The sequence below is a fragment of the Eschrichtius robustus genome, chromosome 3 (assembly GCF_028021215.1).
Source record: "Eschrichtius robustus isolate mEscRob2 chromosome 3, mEscRob2.pri, whole genome shotgun sequence".
In the NCBI taxonomy this organism is placed as follows: Eukaryota; Metazoa; Chordata; class Mammalia; order Artiodactyla; family Eschrichtiidae; genus Eschrichtius; species Eschrichtius robustus.
The window spans coordinates 151,186,055-151,209,505 of NC_090826.1; the positions used below are offsets into that span (position 1 = coordinate 151,186,055).

Sequence of the window (23,451 nt, forward strand, 5' to 3'; positions counted from 1 at the left end):
TCTTCAACTTGAGCTCCAAGAAGGTGGGGTTTTTGTCTGTTTTCTACGCTGTAATACTTCCAGCGCCCAGACGCATACCTAGCACACATTTGTTCAGAGTAAATACTCATGCACTTCACACCCTGCTTAGAGATGACAAACTTTGGCCAGGACGCCTGTCCACCCACTTCTCGGAATTCAGCCTCTCAGGATTTAGGTAGGTCAAAGTAAAAAACAAAAAACTTTCCAGCACCCACAGGTGAGGATATTATGCAAAACACGTCGCTTGTCTTGAGATAAGTTTCATTTGCAGGGGAAAGTACATTTCTCCAGAGACAAATCAAAGCGTGTTTTTGCGTCGAGTGCCCTGCTTCTGCCTTCCGGGTCAAACGGGACACCGGACTTAACAACACAGAAGGAGGGCAAGCAGCGGAGTCGAGGGAGGGCGGCGGCGGGCTACAAGCTTCACCCGCCTCTTTTCTTCCACTCCCGCCTCTTTCCATTCCTACGCAGACGGGTGGGGCCCACATCTGCGTAGGAGTGGAAAGGGGCCGGAAGGGGCCGGGCCGCAGGCGCCCAGACTTCCGGCACGCAGCCGGGCTGCCCTGCCGGTAGTTCTAACGCGAGGCGCGCGAGCGGACTGGGTGACGTCAAGGAAGGCGGTGGGACGGGGGACGTGTTGGGCATGCGCAATAGATCGACTTCGCCGACCCTGGTCCCGCCGGCAGTAAAGGACCTGCCCACGCGGGTGAGCGTTCCAGTTTTGTGGCGGAGGGCGGGCGCCTAGCGGCTCTCTTGGCAGCGGGCAGGAAACTGGCAGGAGTTCCTGAGCCTGAACGTGCAGCGGAAGTAGAAGAACGTATGTATGTGTGAGAGAGACCTCTACCTCATTTAACTAATTACGATACTATACTCTGGAAACGGTGTAGGGGTTGAGGTGAGCCCATAGTCCGAGGGTCCGTGGATGTCCACTAGTAGGGGAAGGCGGGACCAGCACAAGTTAAAATACAACCCTCTTGCAATTCTACCCGATTTCATTTATTTACTTTTCTGTCTCAGGGTGAGATGGTTGGTAGTCCACATTCTAGTGTATATTAGTTTAATCAGATTGCTATTCTTACAACTATTGGCGGGAAGAGAAGGGGGAGTTGGCAGTGAAAAGAGTGCATTTGGAACCTAGAACTCTATCTCAGAGGGCAGTTTTAGGTGAAATGCTCAGAATTTTGCCAAAAACTCCTCTGCTTCCTTTCTGCCCCAAACTCCTTCAGGTTTGAATGAGAGAAAATAAATTACAACAGGTAAAATTCAGCCAGAGAGAATATAAATCTAGCCGTAGGCTAGAAAGACACATGAATTTGGGACTAATGGAGGCCAAGTCAACCAAAAAATCAGAGAGCATTGGTGACCCCATCTTGTCTGGGCTGGGTTAGCATTCCAAAGCAGAGGGAGGGGAAAATGGCCCCTGGAAGATGCTGTAAGACTTAAGGGAAAGTTGTTGGCAGGTTTCCTGGTATGTCACTAGCTGGTGTTAATAATCCCCTGCTACTGCTTTGTTTTTAGGCCCTTCTTCAAGTGTCTGGAGCTCAGAGATGCAGCCCAGGGGAGGGAAATGTGACTAGTTGAGGAGGCCATGCTTACTGTTGCTGCCAGATCCCATGTCAGCACCAAGTCCTCAGCTGCTGGTGGCAGCTGCTCAGCAGACCCTGGGCATGGGAAAGAGACGAGGCCCAGCCCGAGCTGTGTGCCTTCATCTAGCCGGAGAGGTGCTGGCTGTGGCCAGGGGACTGAAGCCAGCTCTGCTCTATGATTGCAACTGTGCAGGGGCAGCAGAGCTCCAGAGCTATCTGGAGGAGCTGCAGGGCCTGGGCTTCCCGACCCAGGGACTTCACATCCTTGAGATTGGAGAAGACAGCCTGATTGTCCTTCCTGAGCATGTGTGTCGGCACTTGGAGCAGGTGCTGTTTGGTACCATAGTCTTTGTGGATGTTTCAAGCTCTCAACTTCACCCTTCCGTCTGCTCCCTGGACCAGCTTCAGGACTTGAAGGCCCTCGTGGCTGAGATCATCACACATTTGCAGGGGCCACGGAGGGACCGATCCCTGGCAGTCTCCTGCAGTAGGCTCCGTTCCTCAGACTGGAATCTCTGTACTGTGTTTGGGATCCTCCTGGGCTATCCTGTCCCCTATACTTTTCACATGAACCAGGGAGATGACAACTGCTTAGCCCAGACTCCACTACGGGTGTTCACTGCCCGGATCTCATGGCTACGTGGTCAACCACCACTCTTGCTCTATTCCTTTAGTGTCCCAGAGAGCTTGTTCCCATCCTTGAGGGGCATTCTAAACACTTGGGAGAAGGACCTTAGAACTCGATGTAGGACTCAAAATGACTTCGCTGGCCTCAGCATCTCCTCTGAGATAGTCACACTGCCGGCTGTGGCCCTCTGACTTTAACTCTTTTCCTGTGTAGAAGGAGCTCGGTAAATGATCAGCTCTCGGTCAGAGATGGCAAATAGGAATCATCTCAAGTGCCAATTCCAAGCATCTCGAGGACACTAGGGAAGAATGCTGTAATAAATTTGCCATTTTTATGCTGAACTGGACTAGGGAGAGTAGACCAGTATGCTTCAGGAATAAACAGAGTTCTCTGGAATAGAGGCCATCAGGTGAAGTTTATTTGTTTATTTTTACAGCAGGTTAAAAAAATAATGAGAGTCAGAAATCTCAGTTGAGTTGGAAAAACCCACACATTAAAGTACCCAGACCTGAGTTTTTTACTGAATTTCTTGCTTCTGATTTTCACCCAAGGCAGCTGTCACCAGTTATTCAGAGCTTCAGGCTGTCCTTATTGGCCAGGAACACTGCCACTGCTATAGCAATCAGTGCCATCAGCATCAGGAGCCATCGGCCACATTGCCTCTGTGAGGAGGGAGGGGGAGAGAAGAGAAAGAGGCCATGGGTTGGTCAGAGAAGATGCAGGCAAAAATAATCTTCCTTCTTCCCATTCTAGCCCAGTAGAAAACGTTGGGTTGGTGGAGGAGAAAAAGCTTTTTATATCTCTGTCTCTCTCACTTTGCCACCTCCCTCGGGATAAAACCACTCTCCAGTGGTCACTGGCCCAGCGAACCACAGCCAGCAGGGGCCAGGTACTTAAATACTGATATGAATACTCAAAAGTGGAAAATAACTCAGCAAAATTGTATTCTGTTTATATTCCTTTTCTCATCACTCTGTCCTTGCCACTATGCTCATAACAGACTAAAAGAACACCATTTAATACTTTAGCTAGTAGTAAGTTTTTCCCTTCAGGCTCAGGCGTTCCATGAAAACTAGGCTTGGAGGCATGAGCCAGTGTTTCTTTCCACGGTTGCTATACTCTCAGTACAGTATAAACCAAGCTGGGGCAGGCTGGTCAGATGTTGGCATGGGCTGAACAATTTTATGGGCAAGATTTGGCTAAAGGAAGAATCGTCCCACCATCACCTAGGGCTGTATGGGAGGATAGACCCTCTTACTCTGGGAGGCAGCTGCTGGCTCTGGTTCATCTCTTCTCGACAATGCTGCAGCTTACGCAGGCAGGAGAGATACTCATCGCTGAGGTTGTCTAATTCTGAATGCAGTTCTCTGCACTGTGCGGGGAGGGGAGAGAACACCACCAAGGTCATCAAGACAGTTCTGTCAGGGACAGAGCCCAGGTAGGGGAGAGGGCCCTGTGTAAGTTACCCTGTCATTCATTTGGAATTTTTACCTCCATCGTCCCTTCCCAGCTTTTCTCAGAGCTTTCAGTTTGCCTTCTGACTGTCTCACCTAGTTTATTTGTAATGTGTTCATTTAAATGATTGATTATAATGCATATTATTATATATTATACATGTGTGACAGTTGTATGTGCCAGTTCTTTGTAAATGGAGACACACAAAAATGAAGTTCCTATAGCACACACAACCTGGAAGTGATCTTAGTGCAAGTCTCTTTGCTGGGAACTAGTTGCATGTGAACACTTCTGGAGCTACGTATTTCTGTGAGTATGCAGATAGGAAGAGTTTTGTTATTTAAAAGACACTGTATAAAGTTTTAAGATTACTCAATGTAGGACAAAGTTTGAGGAGTTCATGTGTTTGTTAAATGTGTTTGAGTTTAGGTTGACTTTCTGAAAAGTAACTCTTTAGTAAAACCTTGAATAAGGGTTGGTATAAATAAGAGAAAAGATTGACAAGTTAACCCAAAAGCAAAGATGTTTTATTCAGGGCTAAATGAATACCTGCAGGCATCCAATCACAACTTAAGCTCTGAAATACCTGTTGTCTGGCTGCCTCCCAGCAGTTTCCCTATCACTGTAGGATGAGCCCCTTACTATCTGAGGTCACCATCTCACCTCCTTTTCCTTGGCCAGGAGCTGCAAAGTTTTCTTTTGGAGCTGGTCTCTGAAATCCCAGTCTTTCTCCTTCCCTGGACCCTCAGGCTCCACTTCGTTATGGGAGGGCTTTGGACTCCACCCAGGCAAAGCCTGATCTAAAAAATCAGCCAGATTTGCAGTGATAGTTAGGCCCATACCTCTGAGGAATGGCCCCTACACACTGAGAGAACCCCTAGGCGGGAGGGAATAAGGAAGGGCCTGTCCCTGGCCAGACTGTGTGGATTGCAATTCTCTGACTTTTAAAGAACATCCATTGGGACCCTGCTCAGACTGGACAGAGAGTGGGAATTTGAGCCCCTTGAGGGCAAGGTTGGCATTTTACTTCTCTCTGTATCTCTAGTCCTGTCTAAAGCCAGATACTTTTAGAAAATACTTATTAATTTAGTGTCTTTGGTTGCCTGTCACATCTTTTGGTCTGGGAGGTTTGCTGGATGCTTCAGTATAACTCCATTTTCCTTCTGTCCTTGTTTCAAAATGATGAGATGAGAATGGCAGTCATATAACTCATCTTCATGTAGTTAAAGATGGTTTTTCAGCCACCTGGCAGTCTGCATCTTGGTGAAGAGAGCCCTGGACTGGGAGTCAGAAATTCTGGATTGTTGTCAAAGCTGTGTCCTTAATTTGTGTGACCATAGACTTTCATTTACCTTCATTTTCTTATCCATCCTATGTGGACATAATAATTCCTTCCTTATATTTTACCCAGTGACTGTGATGACGAAACAGGGCCATGTGCAGTGGATAAATGAGGAGCTTTTGCCCCTCCAGATGTATGATGAATTCTTCTCAGGACGCTAAGGCAGCAGACTTGAGGGCTGGGAGTGAGGTGACTGTGGCATGTGACGTGGTTTCTACTTGGGGAGCTGGATGTGGTTTGGAAAGTTAAGGGTAAAAACATAAAATCCTGAGTTCAAAATCAATTTATTGAAATATTCAATACAGACATATGTTTTCAGAGGGAGTAGAAATCCTTTTCACAGTTTATATACCTCTCAGGATAGGAGGCTAACTGAAGTATTCTCAGAGCCAGTGATGAGTCCTTAAAATGCTCCTCTAGCTCCCTGACCTAATAAACTCCCAGAACTGGGTGGGACTCCAAGAGGTCATGTAGTCCATCCCTCTGTCTCTAGGCGGACAAGGAAAGAGCAATATCTTAGAATTTGTGGAAATAAATTTGCTGACCTTTCTTTGTTAAGAGTTTCTCCTGTTCTTGAAGCTGTAAGGATTGATTCTGAAGCAGACCTGTTGGAAAACACAAGGAACTTTTCTGTGCTAGCATATTTACTGCGAAGAGTATCTTTTCAGAACTTTGCTTAGAACCTTAATGATTGTGTTCCCATCTGTAGTTGGTTGAACTGTGTCTCCCCCACCCCCGCCGCCACCCCCCCCAAATTCATATGTCAAAGCCCTAACTCCCAGTACTTCAGAATGTGACCCTATTTGGAGATAGGTTCTTTGCAGAGGTAGTCAAGTTAAAATAGGACATCAGAATGGGCCCTAACCTAATATGACTGACGTCCTTATAAGAAGGGGGAATTTGGACACAGACGTGGATGGATGGAAGACGTGTGAAGAGATAGACAAGACAGCTATCTCCAAAACAAGGAAAGCGATCTAGAACAGATCCTTCCCCCAGAGCCCTCAGAAGGAACCAACCCTGCCTGACACCTTGATTTTGGACTTCCAGCCTCTAGCTCTATGAGAATGTAAGTGTCTGTTCTTTAAGTCACCCAGTTTGTGGTGCTGTTTTATGAACACACCATCCTTATGTCTTTTCCTACCATGTACAGTTAAGTCTCTGCTTAAATGTTACCTTAGAAGAAAGACTTTCCCAGATGACCCTGTGTAAAATAGCAACTATTTTCTCTTTAACCTGCTTTATTTTTTTCTCTGTAGCCGTTGTTAATACCTGACACATATTTGTTCATAGAAACTCCGTTGTCCACTGTAGTGTTTCCTTAGAATGTAAGCTTTGTTAGGGAAGAAACCGTGCCAGCTCTGTTCATTACTGTATCCTCAGTGTGTATCTAGGGTGCCTGGCACTTGGTAGGGGCTCAATAAATAACGTATTGAGTAAATAAAGGCATGATTTTGAAGTGACTTGCCCATTCAGCTCCCGCTGTGTAGGAGCCCGGCTTCTGCTGGTGTTCTTTTTCCGTTACCCCTGTGGCTGCCTTGCTGTTTTCATATTCATTGCTGTTTGCATGAAACTTCTCTGTCAGGGTGTCAGAGGTTAAGGTGTTGGGCAACCGGCAGAGCTATTAATTGAATCAGGTTCTCCAGATTTTCAGAAATTGCCTGCTTTTCTTCTGAGACGTCCCTTTTCCTCTTTGGCCTCAACATGTAATTTTGAAGTGGACTGAGGCATATGTAGTGTGAGCTTACTTTCTGAACCATTCCTAGTGACAGAGGTCTATGTGACATATGTACATAATAAATTAGAATATATAAAATAAGAACTACCTTAGAAAACTCAACACGTTTTGAAATCTGCAGTTCTGGGGGAAATGCAGGTGGTTGTCAGAGAACATGGTGGAGAAAAGTAGAAACAAAAAAACCCAGAGGCTAATGTGGAACTTGTAAAGAGCTGTAAAATGACCTCTGCACAAGAAGAGGGTCTGAAAATGCAGAGGTAGAGGATATGCCAAGGACCGGGCTCCCCATCCCTCCTTTGGGTGCCTTTCGTGGGGCAGGAGCCCCAAGAACTCCAAAAAGCCACCTGTGCTACTTTCAGAATCTGGAAAGGGGACTTACTCTGCAACTGCTGTACTTTGGTCACCAGGGCGAGTTTCTCCTCCTCTGACCTCTTTAGTTGATCTGAAAATGAAATAATGCAAACCAAAATAGAAGAACCTAAGACTTAATGAGCTCACTCCTGAGGCTGGAAATTAGTAACAGATGCTGTCTTGCCCATGGCCTCTGATAAGTGTCAAGTGCAAGTTGCTCTTTCTTCTGCTTGTCCCAGTTTGGAAGAGGTGAACCAGAACCCGACTACCTGGGATTTCATCTGCGTCAACAGTGGGCTGAATTAAGGGTTATATGTGCACATAATTTGGTCCTCTCTCAGCTGACAGAGGCTGTGACTGGGAAACCTTTGCCATGCCTTGTGTTTTAACTGACCTTTCGCTTTAAATTAGGAATGCGGCCTTGACACGTGACTGCTGTGTTCTGGCTTAGAGGGATGGGCTGGATCCTTTCAGTCTTGGATGATTAAAACAGCCTTGACTTTTTCTCAAAGTCAAATGAAATCGCCAAGTCAACCAAACAAACAAGTGAAAGACTGAAGCCTTTCCACCCAGCTTCCTTTCTCTGGGCTCCTTCAGCCAGAGGCCTCCAAGGAGAAGGGTACCTTGTAGGTGCTGGGTATCTGAGCTGCACAGGTCCCTGTCCCCCTGCAGGCGTTCAATCTTGGCCTGCAGCTCCTGGTGCTCGTCCTCCAGAAGTCGTAGGGCCTGGTTCATCTGTAAGTCTCTACTGTCTGCTCCCTGGAAGGAGGAGGAGGGGTGGACACAAGCAGGTCAGTGCTAGGGTGGAGGTGGGGGGCAGATTCCCAAGGAAGAGGAAAACTGTAGAAAATTGTGGAATTTTAGAGCTAGAAGGAGTCTTAGGGAAATGGAAAAATAGGAAAAGTTTTAAAATTCTTCGCCTTGCTCTATTCCTCATGCTTAAAACAAACATTGCATTCGATTTTTGATGTTCACAAGGGATACATTTGGGTAACTGCCCAAATTAAGGAATACTGAATCATCACTTTTCTAGATGTCTTCACTTTGTCTTTACTTCTCATTCTCACGCTATCCGGGGTGGGGCGTGGTGCGGGTAGGATCATTTTTCACAACGAATTAAGGTTAAAAAGAAAAGGGCCTTCAGGAGAGTTGCCTTGTAGGTGATTCGAGGAAGAGGACAGTGGGTGCGGCGCCCAGCGAGGTTCCCTCCTGTGATAAGACGACTCACTTGCTGTTTCTAAACAAATGGGCTTTTTTTTAAAAAACAAAGAATTTCAATATCCTTTGAGAAATTCTTTGCCTTTTAAAATAAAAAATTAAAGAACAGTATAAGAATAATTTGTACATAAGACTATAAAAAGTGAGAAGCAAAAAAAAAATGAGAAGCAAATAAATTCTAAGGTTTTTGTTTTTTAATAGATTTGAAAGGAAATCTATAGATAAATCTGAAATGTTTTTAACCCCCATTCCTCTGTCTGATCTGTTCTTCCTTTTTCTACATTTGGAACATTAATTCTTTATAAAAAAATATGATGTCAATGAGTACAAACTGCTCAAGGTAATAAGGGACTTACAAATGTCTTTTTAATGACTTTGAACTAGAGTTGCACTCTTCTTCATTGCTAATAATAGGATATTGTATATAAAACTCAAACACATTGATATCTGGACCACCATCCCCCCAACAAATTCTTTACAATCACTCAAAATGTTCCCCTTTCTCCCTGCTCACCTTAGAGCCACATATTAAGGTTTAGGTTGTTAAAAAACATAACAAATCAAACAAATGAAAACAACTTTCACACTTAATTGATCTTATTTCTAGAACTGGCACACACTAGGATTCTCAGATCCCAGCTTCAGTAAAAGTATAAAGAGACACTTTTGAGGTGGGTCCTTGAAATTCCAAACCAAGTAAGTAAAATCTGCGAAAAACAATAGCTAATGTTTATTGAGAGCTTATATGTGTGAGGCATTGTGCTAAGTGCTTTGCATGGATTTCCTCACCTAATCCTCACAAAAATCTTATGATAGAGGTACCATTATTATCGTCATTTTACCAATGTGGAAACTGAGGCTTAGGAGGTTAGTTAACTTCTCCAAGGTAAACACGGATTGGAAATGATGGAACCCTTGAGAATGCCAAGGGTCTACTGTAATGGCTTAAAAAGCACATTGGCAAGATGTGTTAAATGATACTCAAACTGTAAGTAAACTGGTGACATTTGTTCTCCGCCAGTAGTGGGCATTTCTGAACTGGATGCCCTGCTGGGATGGGGTGCAGAGAGTGGGTTGGGGTGTGACAGTAGGCTGATGACTCTTCCAGCCCAGCCCTTTGCATTTGGATGATGTCATTTCAATGAACACTTAGGTCATTTGCATGAGCAGTGCAGACATCCTTGCTAAACTCAAAATTAGCTTTGGGGCCCCCTGCCCAGCGGCAGCTTCTCTTATCACTGCTGTCAACACCTCCCTCCCCTCCCCACCTCCCTACCTCCAGGGCCTGGTACCTGCAGTTTGGACTGAAGCACGTGGAGCTGGCTCTCCAGGTCCCTGTGCTGGGTCCCCAGGGCCCTCCAGTCCTCCTTCAGAGCCTCGTACTGGCTCTTCCACTCTTCACACTTCTTCTCGGCCAGAGCCAGGGACCGCTGAGGGAGATCAGAGGAGAGGGTGGTGCCTTGGGGGTTCCAGGGAGTCGTGCAGCTGGCTCCCTTGCCACCCAGACCGCCCCAGGGTTCCCAGCTCCAAGGATTATGGAGGGTCCCCACACCTGTGTGCTCTGCAGTTGCTGTTCTGCACTCATTTTCTCCTCCAGCACTTTCTGCAGTGACTCCTTGGCCTTCTGCTCATAGCTGTTTCTCTGGTCTTCCATCTCTAATAGCACCTTATTCATTCCCCAAGGAGTGTATTTCTGTAAATTGGAGGCAATTCAACAAATACACATTGAGCTACTGTGTGCTAAAGCCTGAGCAGGGATACAGAAATGAAAAGAAATGGGTCCTTGCCCACAGGGCAGAGATGTCAGTAATCTGGTGGACCTTCTTCCAGGCTGGAGGCAGACAGGGAGAGTCCTTCAGGTGATGTGAGAGGTAAGTGGGGATAATAAACTGCCCTGGGCATGCTGGGCATTCTCCCCTAGGCCTTCCACAGGCACTTGAAATCCAACATTTCCAAAGGGACATCATCTTTCTAAACCTGCTCCTATCTCAGTGACCAGCATTACCACCCTCCCAGTCTCCCAAACCCTAAACCAGGGAATCATCCTTGATTTCTCTCTCACCTTCTCCAAGGAATCAGTTCATCATCAAGCTTTGTCAAGTCAACGTCTTTAACAGCTCGTGTCTGTATCCTCTATCCCTACTGCCACCTCCTTAGTTCAGACCCTAGTAATACTATTATATGGATTATATAGAGACTATATATTATCTTCATGCCTTGCCTCCCTTCAAACCCTTTTCAGTCCTGCAGCTAGAGGGTTCTTTCTAAAATTTAAATTTGATGACGTCACAACCTGCTTAAATCTCTCAGTGGTTCTTAGTGTTCTAAGGATCAGGTCCAAACTCCTTGGCATGGTTCCTACTTACAAGCCCAGGCTTTCATCTCATGCTGCCTCCACGCAAGCTGAACTGCTTGTAGGTCCCCTAAGCACTGTGCTTTTCAGCCTCTGCCTTTGCCCATAAAGCTTCTTCTACTTAGAGTATCGTGACCCACACTTTTCACCTGGTTAACTTCTACCCATGTTCAAGATTCAGCCCTAGAATCATAAATTCTGATAAACTTGTCCAATCATACCTACCCCCCTTCTCTTTATGGATTAGGTAGTTTTACTGGTGTTCACGTAGTATCTATATTTCTAATCTATTGACTCATCTGTCTCCTTTAAGGGATTGTAAACTCCTTTGAGGCAGGGAGCATTTTTTAAAAAATAAAATTATTTTTATAGGCTTGGGGATCCGAACAATATTCAGTAAAGTCAAGTTTTAAAAATTAGTACATTTGTATTTTTAGAATTTCTCCTGGCTTCAAGATCAAAAAGAAAAAGACACAAGAGCAGCTTTGCAAATTCACTGGGGGTCTTGCCCTTCCAGTGCTTTTCATTTATATGCCCTGTGATTTTTGGGAAAGCAGGAGCCTTTTACTATCGATTCTGGGTTACGCAACTGGGTAAGAGATAGTCTAGATAATGCAAATTTAGAGTTCAATATGAAATCATTTCCATTTAGCTTTGGAATCATCTGAAAATTTGGATTTAAATGTTGAGTGGGTCTTATGTTCTTGGAATTGTCATTAGAAACCAGATACAGGAGTTACTGGTTGAGATCATACATGGTTATGTCCAGGTTATTGGACTTAACCATGCTGGTCACTGGCCAGCTTTATCCCCCACTGAAAACGAGTAGACTGGTATTCTGGATTATATGTCAGTCTCTTATGAGCTTGGTTGGCATTACTGAAAGAATAAAAGTTGTGGATCCGCAAACCCATAGACTATATAGACTATGTTCGCCTGCAAAATTCTAACTACATGGCCACCTTATATTCCTAACATCAAGTGGGAGCAGTCTGACCAGTCCATCTCGTTCTCTTGACTTATCTCCCCGCCTGTCAGAAATCTATCATTTCTCGAGTGTGAAAACTGACTTTTTTCTATCTCATATAATCCAAGATCAGGCCAATCAAGAGGTTACCAGAGCTGGATAACAATGCCACAGAAAGCCAGGAGTCACAGTCTTTTACTTTCTCCCAGGGATTGCTGCTAGATAAAAGTTGCCCATGGGATGAAAATCATTTTGCGAGACTTCATTGCAATATTCAACTCATCTGTTCAAATATTAGGGCCTATGAATTTCTATCCAGGTGAGCTGAATCTTTACCAAGGGCCTCTCCCTACGTTTCCAGGTATTCTAAGGTTCCCCTGGAGCTGGCAAAGTGCTTAGTGCTGGGCTTCCTTTCCTAGGGTGCAAAGTGAAGGACACCAGGAGAAAGGGAGAGGGGAATGGAGATAGTGTTTTGGTGAATTGGAGACCAAAGGGAAAATGTTAAAGGCCAGAACTGGGTGAGTACGGATGGGTGCATTAATCTCTAGCAGGTGATGTTTGTTTCTAGAGAGTACGCTTGAGGTTCTAGCATTCTCTCCCTTAATTCTAGATTCCTGGACTAGAAGTGTCCTCCAGAATGCTTACCTGGGTACAGGTGTAAAGCTGGTTTTCCAAAGATCTCAGTTTGCCCTTCAATTTGTCTTCATTAAGCTGGCCCTGGAGCAAATGGGATGAGTTAGCCAGAATACAGCTTGGGCCAGAATATAGCATGCAAAGAGTTTTGTTCTGTATTCCCAGCCTACTGCCTAGAATAAACAGTGTTGGTGGAATTGAGCTCTTTCAGGAGGTAGAGAGGGGGAGAGATGACGAAGGATGTTTGGAAAGAAGAGGATCTTTTCCTCTTTCTCTGTAATAGGAGAAGGAAGAATCAGACTGGCCCCCAAAGTCTTCTGTGTACCTTGAGGTTTTGTATCAAATGGCTCAGGGTATCATAGCAGGGGCCCATTTGAAGGAAAGCTTCTAAGCTCTCCTTTTCTTCTTTCATTACCTCTCTCCCCTGTCTGTCCAGGCACTTCTGTACTCCTCACCTCCTCTCAGTCTAGTACATGGCCCTTTACCTCTAAAGGCCAATAGGACTAAAGGGGTCTCCCCTCCCAGGGGGAACATACATCCCTCCCTTACCCCCTGTTATGGGCTGAATTATGTCCCCCTATCCTCCCCCCAACGTTCATACGTTGACCTCCTAATCCCCAGTACCTCAGAAGGTGACTGTATTTGGAGATAAGTTCTTTAAAGAGATAATTGAGGTCCTTAGGGTGGGCCCTAATCCAATATGACTGGTGTCCTCATAAGGAGAGGAGATTTGAACATCAGGATATGCAGAGGGAAGACCATATGAGGACACAGGGAGAAAGCCATCTGCAAGCCAAGGAGAGAGGCCTCAGAAGAAACCAACCCTGTCGACACCTTGTTCTCACACTTCTAGCCTCCAGAACTGTGAGAAAATACATTTCTGTTGGTGAAGCCACCCAGTCTGTGGTACTTTGTTATAGCAGCCCTAGCAAACGAATACAGTCCCCTCCCTGCCCTGCACGTGCACACACGTGCACACACACGCACATGCGCGCGCACACACACACACACACACACGACTCAAGATATCTTGAGAAATTCTTTAAGAAAGCAGGAAAAGGAGGAGGGATATTAAGGCAGGGTGTGTATGTGTGTGTGGTAGTGACGGTGGTGGTAAGAGGACCTCCCAGAAAGCCACATGCTATTTATTCACGAGCTGGGTCTGTCTAGTGGCATTTTGGACATTCCAAGAGGGATGTAAATCTCAAGGGCGGGGGTGGCAAAAGGCAGGCAGGAAGGCCCGTTATCTGTTTCTCAGTTTTTCAGTATTTCTGCTGAGCAGCTGACAGCTTCCTTGCTCCCTTATTCTTTCCTCCACCTGTAGACATCTTCCTTTTTCCCAGGTAGGGGTTTTGTTCCTCCAGTCCTGAGTCTGATTTAAGGTTGTGTGTGTGAGGAGGTGAGGGCAGGGAGGTGCCATGGATGAGAGCCAGTTTCCCAGAGAAAAGGCCATGGGTCTCTTTAGCAGTAACCGGTTCTCATATCCTTTCGCTGGCTTTTCCAACCAGGCCCCGTGGGATGCTTGTGAGGTCTAGAAATTACATTTCTCCTCAGGCCTGAGACGCCACGGTCCCTCTCCGTCGGGCGGCTTGGACGTTTCCAACCCTTACAACGTTTCTGGTCTGTAACGGCCAGAGGGCAGAGGAGCCTCTGCTTTGAGGTCTGTCCCCCTCACTGAGTTTCAGGGCACCTGGGAGAGGCAGGAAGTGGTATCTCACAGCTCCTGTTTTGATCTTGTTTGACTGATTCTTCTAACCCTGGGAGCCAGGGGGCGTCTCCACCCGTTTTCCTTCCTGTATTCCTCAGCGGGGCCTTGCAAAAGCGAAAGGCTTTGCCAAAAATAATTTTTCAAAGTGCCTCCTGCTATTAATGTTTTTCATAATGTCTGGCATGAGAGCCGAGAGTCAGGATTTGGCATCTACAATAACCACAGGGCTTTGGGACAGATAGAACAGAGGGACAAAGACTTCCACTGTTCTGGGCTCCGGAGTAACTGGGAAAAGTTACTCCCCTGCATGGCCTGTTCACTATTAATCCACAGGTCCTGAAATCAACCCCCTCCACCTGTACCGCAGCTCCGGGTTCAGATCGTCTGACTCTGTATTTTCCTTTGCAGGATGCAATCAAACCCACTAAGTTTGACAGTTTATCTTGCGGTAGTTTCAGAAGAAAACAAACAAGCCCAAGGCAATATTCTTACAGTTTCCCCCGTCTCCTACCCTCTCTGGGTAGCTCCCTTCTCCTTCCTTAGTATGGTTTTTATCTGGTATTTTTGCCTCTTCCAACTGTTTTTGTGTTTTAGCCACACCCCAGATTACTTTTCCATTCACGTTGTAACGGAAGACAATTCAGGCTAGCCCCTTCAGAGGAGACGAAGGGCCACCCAAGTCTGGGGCTTGAAAACATCTCTGACCCACAGCTCCGCCTGCCCAGACTCCCCAAGGCAGGCAGGAAAGTTGCAGCCAAGTTGTTGCAAATGGGGCATGTGGTTTCCTGGTCTGAGCCCCAGCTCTCCCCACATGAAGCCCAGTGGTACAGTATGGGGGAAGAAGCACTTTTTACAGGCCAGTTGTGGACCTTTTTCGGCAGTTGCATCCCAGGAACCCAGGGTTCAGAGAGCATAGTACCCCCGGTTGTAAAAGGGAGCAAGGTGGAGGCCATACACACCTGGTGCCGGTCTGAGGGCTTCAGCTCCTGCTTCTGCTTGGCTTTCCCCTGCCTCTGATCTGCTCTCCAGAAACACCACCGCCTCACCGCAGAAGCACCAGCCCACTTCTCATCTCTCTGCTCTACTAGAGGTTGCTTAGGGCCTGCAGCCAATCCCCCACTGCGCTGTCATCTTAAGATCTCATTTCCACTTTGCAGAACTTAAAACCCACGTGTGCCCTGCTCTGGGTTTGTATTGCCCCATACTGAGGGCTCACTTTCTCTACTGCCCGAACTGTTTCTGCTCTGAAGCTTGGACCCAGCTCAGGAGTCTCTGCCGTGCCCCAGGGCCTGTCACATCCAAAAGGCCCAAAGTCAACTTGAAGGTGGAGGCAACAGAGGGAGCTGATCTCTGGTGTTCTAATGGAGTTTGTGGTGAGCTTCTCTGCATGTGAAGTTGGAGATTCAAATTATGGAGGCCAAATGGAAAAAAAATAAAGGCCTGAACTTGGCTGAATATCGGAGTCCCTGTTCCGGCCACATTCTTCCACTTACTTTTCCCAAGTACTGCAGTCTGGGACTGTCCTTTCATTGAAGTTGAGCTTTCCAAGGGAAGGGTAGGGGGTTGAATTGTCTTGTTTTGGGGGAAGCAAGAGCTGTTAACTGAAAAATCTGAGACTATTTTTCTTAAAAACAGGAAGCTGAGGGGTTGGTGGGGAGGAAGAAGACAAAAAGGGCGAATATTAGGAGGGGGTGGGGAGAAGGGAGGGAGAAAACCACAGCTAGAGGAACTCCTGCCCTCCGCAGGAGCATGGAGTGAAACTGCCCTCAGAGTCTACCTTGGAAATGTCTTTTAATAAGTCCTCCCCATTCCCACCACGCTGGCTGTAATTCAAGTTCTGATTGTGTCTTACCTGTGGTATTGCAAGAGCTTTCACCACCCCTACACCCACTCGGAGCCGGGGTCCTCATTGTTGTCAGAGAACCTTTTATAAGGTTTATAAAACACAGATCTGATCAATCGCTTTCAACTCAGTTCCACAGCTATCTTTTTCATTTCATTTCATTTATTTATTTATTTCTTGGCCACGCCGCACGGCACGTGGGATCTTACTTCCCTGACCAGGGATCGAACCCGCACCCCCTGCATTAGAAGAGTGGAGTCTTAACCACTGGACCGCCAAGGAAGTCCCACCACAGCTATCTTAGTACACATGCTGCCAAGCGAGTACAACTCCACGGCTACTGGACAAGCTCCTTCTCAGGATGGGCCGGACACTGCTAAGTGTAGGGCTTTAAACCTGAGGAAAGCGTGGTCCCACTGCTCCCCTGCTTATTGCCTGCGGCAGTGTTTCTCAAACTGGGGTGGCATGCATTCTCATGATTATATATATATATATATATATATATATATATATATATATATATATATGTGTATATATATATACTTTTCCTTTAAAAGGGAATCTAGGGCTTCCCTGGTGGCGCAGTGGTTGAGAATCTGCCTGCTAACGCAGGGGACACGGGTTCGAGCCCTGGTCTGGGAAGATCCCACATGCTGTGGAGCAGCTAGGCCCGTGAGTCACAACTACTGAGCCTGCGCGTCTGGAGCCTGTGCTCTGCAACAAGAGAGGCCGCGATAGTGAGAGGCCCGCGCACCGCGATGAAGCGTGGCCCACGCTTGCCGCAACTGGAGGAAGCCCTCGCACAGAAACGAAGACCCAACACAGCCAAAAATAAATAAATTAATTAATTAAAAAAAAAAAAAGGGGAATCTATAACTATTTAAGTTTGAGATACCCTATTCAACAGAAAAAGTTTAAGCGCCGTATTTCTAGAGACCTATCTGAGGCCCTTTCGGTCTTATCTTTGGAGCTACTCTGACACAGTCCCTTCATTTCCATCACACTCTGCTATACCCTATGCTTTGTTACACCTAGGCCTGTAATCATTCTGATTCCTTTACTGTAAGCACCCTTTTCCTTCTTCCTTCTTCTTTCCCTTCATCATTCCTGCTTCTGTACTGGTAAACTCCTATTCAACCCTTCCAGACCCCGCTAAAGTGGTCCCTTTCCTTTGGAGTCTACCCTATAACACCTCAGGCAGAAGAATTGCTCCCTTCTCTTTTCTCTGTGTCACTTTGTAGAAAGTGCTGTTACAGCTTTAGCACACTGTAGTAGAGTTATTTATGACCTGTCTCTCTCTTCCTGGCTGCTATAGGAACTCCTGAAGACAAAGGACCCTACTTCTGTCCCTGTAGCACCCAAGCCAGCACATAGTTGGAACTTATCAGATGTCTGTTGAATAAACGAGTGAGACAATCTCAGTTTAGTTCAGCACCGGAAACCACCTGGCATGCACAGCTGTCTGTCTCAGGCTCCTACTCAGCTATGAAAACAACTTCCTTAACCAGCAGGAGCCCTGAACATGAACACCTAAATCCAGATACAGTGACCGACATGAAGAGGGAGGGCTGAGCCTAGGAGTCTCTTTGACATCACTGCAAACTTCTTAGCTTTGTCCCACGTCCTCCCATCCCATCTCTCTGTCTAAGCACAGCCATCTACGTGGTAAGGTCAGATGTTCACGGAGGCTGGGAGGTTGTGTGTTCTCTCTGTGCACCCGGGGCTTTCTGCTCCAGTGGCATCAAACTGCTTATGGTCCCTGAACATTAAAGTCTAGGGGTTTCGATGTGGGGTCCAAGGACCCCTGGGAATCCAGGATCTGCAAGGTCTTCCCTTTTCCAACTACATATCTGTGTGAGGCTGGATTTTCCTCATATGCTTCAACCAAAACAATGTATTAACAACAGACTGAATGCAGACGCAAATATGAGAATCTAGCTGCCTTCCGTTCAGACATTAAAAAGATTTGCCAGCTCAGTGCTTTGCGACCACCTAGAAGGGTGGCATAAGGAGAGAGGGAGGAAGATGCAAGAGGGAGGGGATATGGGGATATACGTATGCATATAGCTGATTCACTTTGTTATACAGCAGAAAATAACACAACACTGTAAAGTAATTATACTCCAATAAAGATGTTAAAAAAAAACAAAAAACAAAACCAAACAAAAATTTGCAAAAGCATAAAACAATGCCACTCCTCTCACTATTTTAAAAAAATATATACTTATTTTTCACAAAAATATATAATTTAGGTTCACATGTAATCTATTTACCATTGTTATTTTAAAATAAATACATATTTTAAGATTCCTGTTTTCATTTCAAGGTGGTAAATATAAAAAGTTCTTTGGATTTTAATAATTTTTTTTAAAGAGTATAAAGGGGTCCTGAGATTAAAAAGCTGGAGACCCATTGCATTAGCCTATATCATGCCTCTGGTTCTTTGCCTATGCTGTATCCCCTGCCCAGAATATCGTTCCTGTTTCCACATTTGCCTGGAAAATACTAATATAACTATAAATATTTCCCTGGTTCTCCCCTTCTGTGGAGTCATTCATTCCTCCTTGTATTCTACTATATCCTGAAAACATTTATTTCTCACATCTCTGCATTGTTTAGGCATCTGTCTCCCTGACAAAACCACAAGCTCTCTAAAAGCAGGAACCCTGTCTAATTAATCTCATTTCCAGTGCTCAGTGTAGAGAACATGACTTATGAATATTTGTTGAATGAATGGACTAAAATCAGGACGCCTGAATTTTAGTTCCAGTTCTGCCTCTAACTAGCAGTGTGACTGTGGACTAGTCACCTGACCTCCCTGAGGTCAGGAGCAATTCTTCTGCCTGACACTCAGTTTCCTCATTGGCAAAATGAGAAAATTAGCTAAGCTCCAAGGTCCCTTCCCGCTTTGACATTCACGTCTGGGCTGACTAGTAGGTGTAGGATGGCTTGGAATTAATATTGGTGTGAATCCCATATGAAAATAGTTGCATTTATCACAGTCAATAATATTAACTGAATTGGGACCGTCCTTTCTTTCTTCCAACAAATTAAAAAATGGAAACTCTTGCCTCTTTTGGTTCTGGGTCTTCCCTGGGTGTGTCCTCAGCTGACCACCCTGGATTGAGCCAAGCTCTCCCATATATTTACTGTGACATGTTTGACCTCTAGGTCTTAGCATCATTCCCCACCTTCGGCCTCTTCAGTAGCGAAAAAGCCCCTTCTCTTGCTGGGATGGTATGGAAAGAAGAATGAGATAGGCACACATAGAAGTCCATGAGCTTTGTTCAAGCAAAGATTTCCCTTACCTTCCAAGAGCTGTCAGAGGCCCGAATCAGGGCAGACAGTAGGTCTTGGAGAATCACCATTTTCCGTTTTAGAACCAGCTCCCTCTGTAGGGCCTCCTGGGGGGCAAAAGGCAAGAGGGTAAGGTTAAGTTGGAGGAGAAGGGAGCAGATGGATGGAGGAGCTGAGGGGAGAATTCACATGTTACTTACTTTGAGGTACTCAGAAAGCTGGATGATTTCCTAGAGAGAAAGAAAAAGGGTATTTAAGGAGATTGTAGGTTCCCTGAAATCCTAGAACATGGAAACTGAGCCAGGATTGGCTTTTGCTGAGCAAACTTTCTTCCTTGACTCAGGGTCCCTCCAGGCCCCCATGTCTCTGATCATGCAGGAAAAGGGTAGCCCTCCATCCCAGCTGAGTTTACCATGGAATTCCAGAATGTCAGAGCTTGGAGGAGCTTAGATGCCATCTGATTCAACACCTTCACCGTGAGGATTTTCTTACCTTATCTAGAACTGCAACTCCATAACTGGAAGAGAAGAAAAAAATGAAAAACAAAAAACAAAAATGACAATGGATCAAAGAAATAAGAGTGTCAGGAGGCAGTGTATTGATTCCTTCTCTGATCTCTTCTGAAGAGCCAATGGGGACGGGGGAGTGGGGGAAGGCCTTCCTTTTTCTTAATTAAGGTGGACGTGGAAGTTCCTTGTGCTCCTCTCCACATTCTGGGGGAGGGTTCGGGTAAAAGCTTAGAAGACAGGAATGGATAGGCTGTGAAGGAGTTGGGGTCAGGAACATGAAAGGTACTCACTTGGTTTGCTGACTGGCATCGTTCTTAATTGTCGGCTGTGTTTCTTCTGCCTTAGTCTGAGTGCCTGAGGGATAGGGATAAGGTGATTCAAAACCCATGGGAGAGGCAGTGAGGGAAGTGGGGAGGGAGGGACTCTCCACTGCCAGCGAGTGGAAATGCCTCGGCCCAGTGAGTGAGGAAGGCCCTGCTCTTACCACGGTGGTGTTTGGGTGGCTTCTGGATGGAAGAGTCCTGTGGTGGAAGGCCCCCAGCCCGGGAGGGGAGGTGGTCAGCCGGATCCCTCCAGGCACCTGAGGGAGGTTGGTGTTGGGTTGCAAAGACCTCGGAGCTGGTCCCTGACACCTGGAAAACAAGTGGGGGAGGCTGAGAGCCTAGATAGAGCCTCTTAGAACAGGATTCTCCAGCTGACTGCAGAAAGATGAGCCAGTGATCAAGTTTCGGGTCCAGAAAACCAAAGGAAGTCATTCAAGTCTTCAAAGCTACAAGGTTATCCCTGCTCCTGCCCTTTTTGTCCCGGCTGGTGGGATCGCTCCTCCTCAGTTCAGGCAAATGGGGAGCTGGGCTTGTCTCCATTTACTCTCTCTAGAGTCCCTGATCCCAGCCACTTACACAGCTGGCATGGTGCTGTGGAAAGAGAACTGGTTTGAGGTGGGAGTGAGGGGATCTGGGATCAGGTCCTGCCTTTTCCTGGTCTCAGTCTCCTGGCTGTATAATGAGGAGCTTGGAGTAGATGGTGTCCAAGGTGCCTTCCTATTCTAGAGGTGGTTTCCTTCCTCTTAGTAACAGCTGGACTATTGTTGAGGTTTTGTGTGAAGAGAAGGTAAATTAGGCAGCTGTAGGGAGGAATGTAGCAGTAGTTGTCACAATTTTGCCTGCTGTTTTTATATTTTCTTCTTACAAACTAAAAAATTTTATGTTTGTAACATAACACTGAAAGGCTAAGAAATGCCTGTGGCAGCTAATCATGCAGAGTAACTCAATCTCAAGAAACCTTAAATAACTGATAGGCTCAGGAAGAGTTCTTTAGGTAACTGTGTTTTCTGTTCTTTTTCTCCTTAAAATTATTTTTTCAACGAAAGCACACAGAAACCTTCTTGCCTTAGAAAGTACACAGCTGGTTTTATTTTACAGCTGGGCTCGAGGATCATTTTTCTGAACAGCACTTCCTGTTGTGGATAACATAGACACTGGTTAAGAAGGCCCGACAGAGCACCTACTCTGGGGACAGTACAATACTAGTTACTTCCAGGGAATCCGGAGGACCCATCCCTGCTGCCCACATGCGCGCAACGTGGATAGGAAGACACAGATGGTTTGCTGGCTGAGCTCATTTCAACATACCCTGGCTTTTGCCAGCACTGCTCCTTCCCAGGGCAGACTAATGAGCTCTCTAAGAGTTACGCAATCTTAGAGGATTTATAACCTCACAAAAACCACAGAGAGCAGAGGTGGCCTGGAGAAGCTAGGGAAGCTAGGGCTTCCTGGACCAGATGCGGCCTTAGGTGAATGATATTGGAATTGGGATGGCCCAAGAGAAAGAGAGAAGGTGGGTGATGCAACAGCCTTACAGAAGAATAGAGATGAGAAATGTGTGTGTGTGTGTGTGTGTGTGTGATTCGAGGGAGAAATTAAGAAGATTGGTCTGTGTCCCTGGCCTACAGTAAGCATTCATTGAATGTTTGTTGAATGACGGATGAATGAATGTTGTAGAAGATATGTCTAGATAGACTGAATTTGAACTAATATTAGGAATTAGCTATGGAATTGTTTTTAAATTATTTTTTTCTCTCCTAAAAGGCAAGTGCAAAACAAATAAACAGCTAAACAAAAAAACCCCCCAAAACACAACAACAAAAATATCTGTTGAGTAAGAGGCTAAGGGAGACTTTATGATGACTGAGGAAGGAGGGACTTCATTTAAATCACTTCTTAGTGACCTTGAGCCCACCCACCTGCCTTGGTCCTGCACCCCATCCCCTCCAGAGCAGTGTGTCCCTCGACATGGCCCACCTGCTGTCTGGGGGAAGAAATCCTGTTGGCCCAAGACAAGGGCTCCTTGACGTCAGCCGCCTGGCCTGGCCTCCTGGAGGGGCCTGGCTCCCTGGCCTGCGGGCTCTGTGCCTTGCCTTTCTCCTCCACTTTCAGGTTCCTCCGTCTGAAAAACTGCTGTTGTCGTGCCCTCTGGAGCTGTTCCCTCTGCTGGGTCCTTGGCGCCTTCCCCGCCTGGCGGCAAGTGGTCACATTGGGGCGGCAGCGGCGGCTCTCACGGGTCTCCTGCCGGCGCTCGCACTTGGCCTCGTAGCTCTCAGCCCACCGGGCCAAGCCAGAGGCAGGCCTAGGGTCTGGGCTGATCATGATGACCTCCCGAGCACCTGTTGTGCTTGGCTTCCAGTTCCTGGAATAGCTGCCCGGATCTGCCAAGTGCCAAGAGGGAGACGAAGAGGAGGGGTCAGGAGATGGGCAGAAAAATGGCCATCTCCCTGGACGAGGGGGCAGAAATAGCACAGCGTCCCATATGTGTGGGTTGACAACTGAAGAGGGGATGATGTCATACGAGGACTCAGGACTTCTGGATTCAGCCTCTAGACTAATTTCTGCTCTTCTCTGGCCTGCGTCTCCCCTTCTGCAAAGTGGCGAGATTCCTCTGGCTACCACTTCTTCCTTGACCAAACATCTCACCCTGCCTCTAAGTTAGGGGAACGTGAGAAATAATTGATAAAAATCACTAAAAGCTTTTAGCCTTCTGAAGGGCAGATGGGGCTGTGTTCCTTTTCCAGGGACTTCTAAAGAACCAGTTAAATTGGCTCCCTGATTCTCAATCTAAAAGGAAAGCCAGAATCTTTCCTGCTCTCTTGGCCCAGTTGTTACTAACATAGGTGAGTAACTTTTCTCAAAGCCTGAAGGGATAGCCAAACCCCTCGAGGTGCTACCAATCCTATGACTAGCACTCACTGTCCTCTGCTTAGCCTTTAGCAGCTATCTTGCCAGCCTGGTCCGGGGCATGGTTCGGGAGGGACACCCCACGCTATTGCCTACAGTCATGGAGTCCTGACCTTGGTCCCTTGGCACTCCACTCCTGACCCAGGACTGGGCTCTGACTCTGAGGTACAGGACAACCCCGATCCGTACTGGCTGAGTACTTGCCACTTGCCCATCACTGGCCAAAACTCATTTCAGAGCTTTCAGCTCAGTATCTCTTCAAGTGGCAGGTTCCATTTTTTAAGAATCACCTCCCTGTTAGGGCTAAGTATGGTGCCAAGTCTGCTTTCTTTAGCCCAGACACAGATTGTGCCATTGAAACCAGCAACCATGTGGATTATACCTAAATAAGGCTATTGCCAAGAAAAAGGAAACCAAAGCAAACAAACAAAAACAGTAACCAAAAGTCCCCAGGGAACCAGGCTTGGAGTAGAGGCCACACTTGCTGCCCCTCTACATGACCTTACCTGCTACTCTCATGACCCCAACCCTCACCCCTTCTGCCTTCTCTGTGCCCTTCTCTCTCTTTCCTA

General features: G+C 46.4%; 2 protein-coding genes across 7 annotated transcripts; one reads left to right on the plus strand and one right to left on the minus strand.

The window, feature by feature from the left end:
• Positions 1–621: 621 nt before the first annotated feature.
• On the plus strand, positions 622–6,477 carry C3H1orf74 (chromosome 3 C1orf74 homolog). Of its 5 annotated transcripts, none has more exons than XM_068541502.1 (2): positions 622–842; positions 1,540–6,477. In XM_068541502.1, exon 2 carries the CDS (start codon positions 1,635–1,637, stop codon positions 2,424–2,426), a length of 792 nt encoding a protein of 263 aa, XP_068397603.1. In that variant the 5' UTR covers positions 622–842; positions 1,540–1,634; the 3' UTR covers positions 2,427–6,477. The 5 variants fall into 5 exon arrangements, with proteins under 5 accessions (XP_068397603.1, XP_068397602.1, XP_068397606.1 ...); XM_068541501.1 differs by having other exon boundaries at positions 622–838; XM_068541505.1 differs by having other exon boundaries at positions 624–727.
• On the minus strand, positions 2,805–22,294 carry TRAF3IP3 (TRAF3 interacting protein 3). 2 transcript variants are annotated; one of them, XM_068541496.1, is made up of 15 exons: positions 22,010–22,294; positions 20,134–20,281; positions 19,940–20,003; positions 19,633–19,657; positions 19,341–19,370; positions 19,152–19,247; positions 12,305–12,376; positions 9,892–10,032; positions 9,632–9,769; positions 7,745–7,880; positions 7,150–7,212; positions 5,578–5,637; positions 4,354–4,490; positions 3,494–3,607; positions 2,805–2,897 (listed from the first exon to the last, which is right to left on the minus strand). In XM_068541496.1, the coding sequence occupies exons 1-15, from the start codon at positions 22,292–22,294 to the stop codon at positions 2,805–2,807; spliced, it is 1,602 nt and encodes a 533-aa protein (XP_068397597.1). The 2 variants fall into 2 exon arrangements, with proteins under 2 accessions (XP_068397597.1, XP_068397596.1); XM_068541495.1 differs by having other exon boundaries at positions 21,950–22,294.
• Between the last annotated feature and the right edge of the window lie 1,157 nt (positions 22,295–23,451).

Bases quoted from the DNA above. Each gene is read 5' to 3' on its own strand.
- C3H1orf74 (XM_068541502.1), top strand. From the start codon at position 1,635: ATGTCAGCACCAAGTCCTCAGCTGCTGGTGGCAGCTGCTCAGCAGACC.
- TRAF3IP3 (XM_068541495.1), bottom strand. From the start codon at position 22,294: ATGATCAGCCCAGACCCTAGGCCTGCCTCTGGCTTGGCCCGGTGGGCT. The intron at 20,282-21,949 runs GTGGGCCATGTC...CTTGTTTTCCAG, and splicing joins TTTCTTCCCCCAGACAGCAG to GTGTCAGGGACCAGCTCCGA. The intron at 7,881-9,631 runs GTACCAGGCCCT...TCCTCCTTCCAG, and splicing joins TGCTTCAGTCCAAACTGCAG to GGAGCAGACAGTAGAGACTT.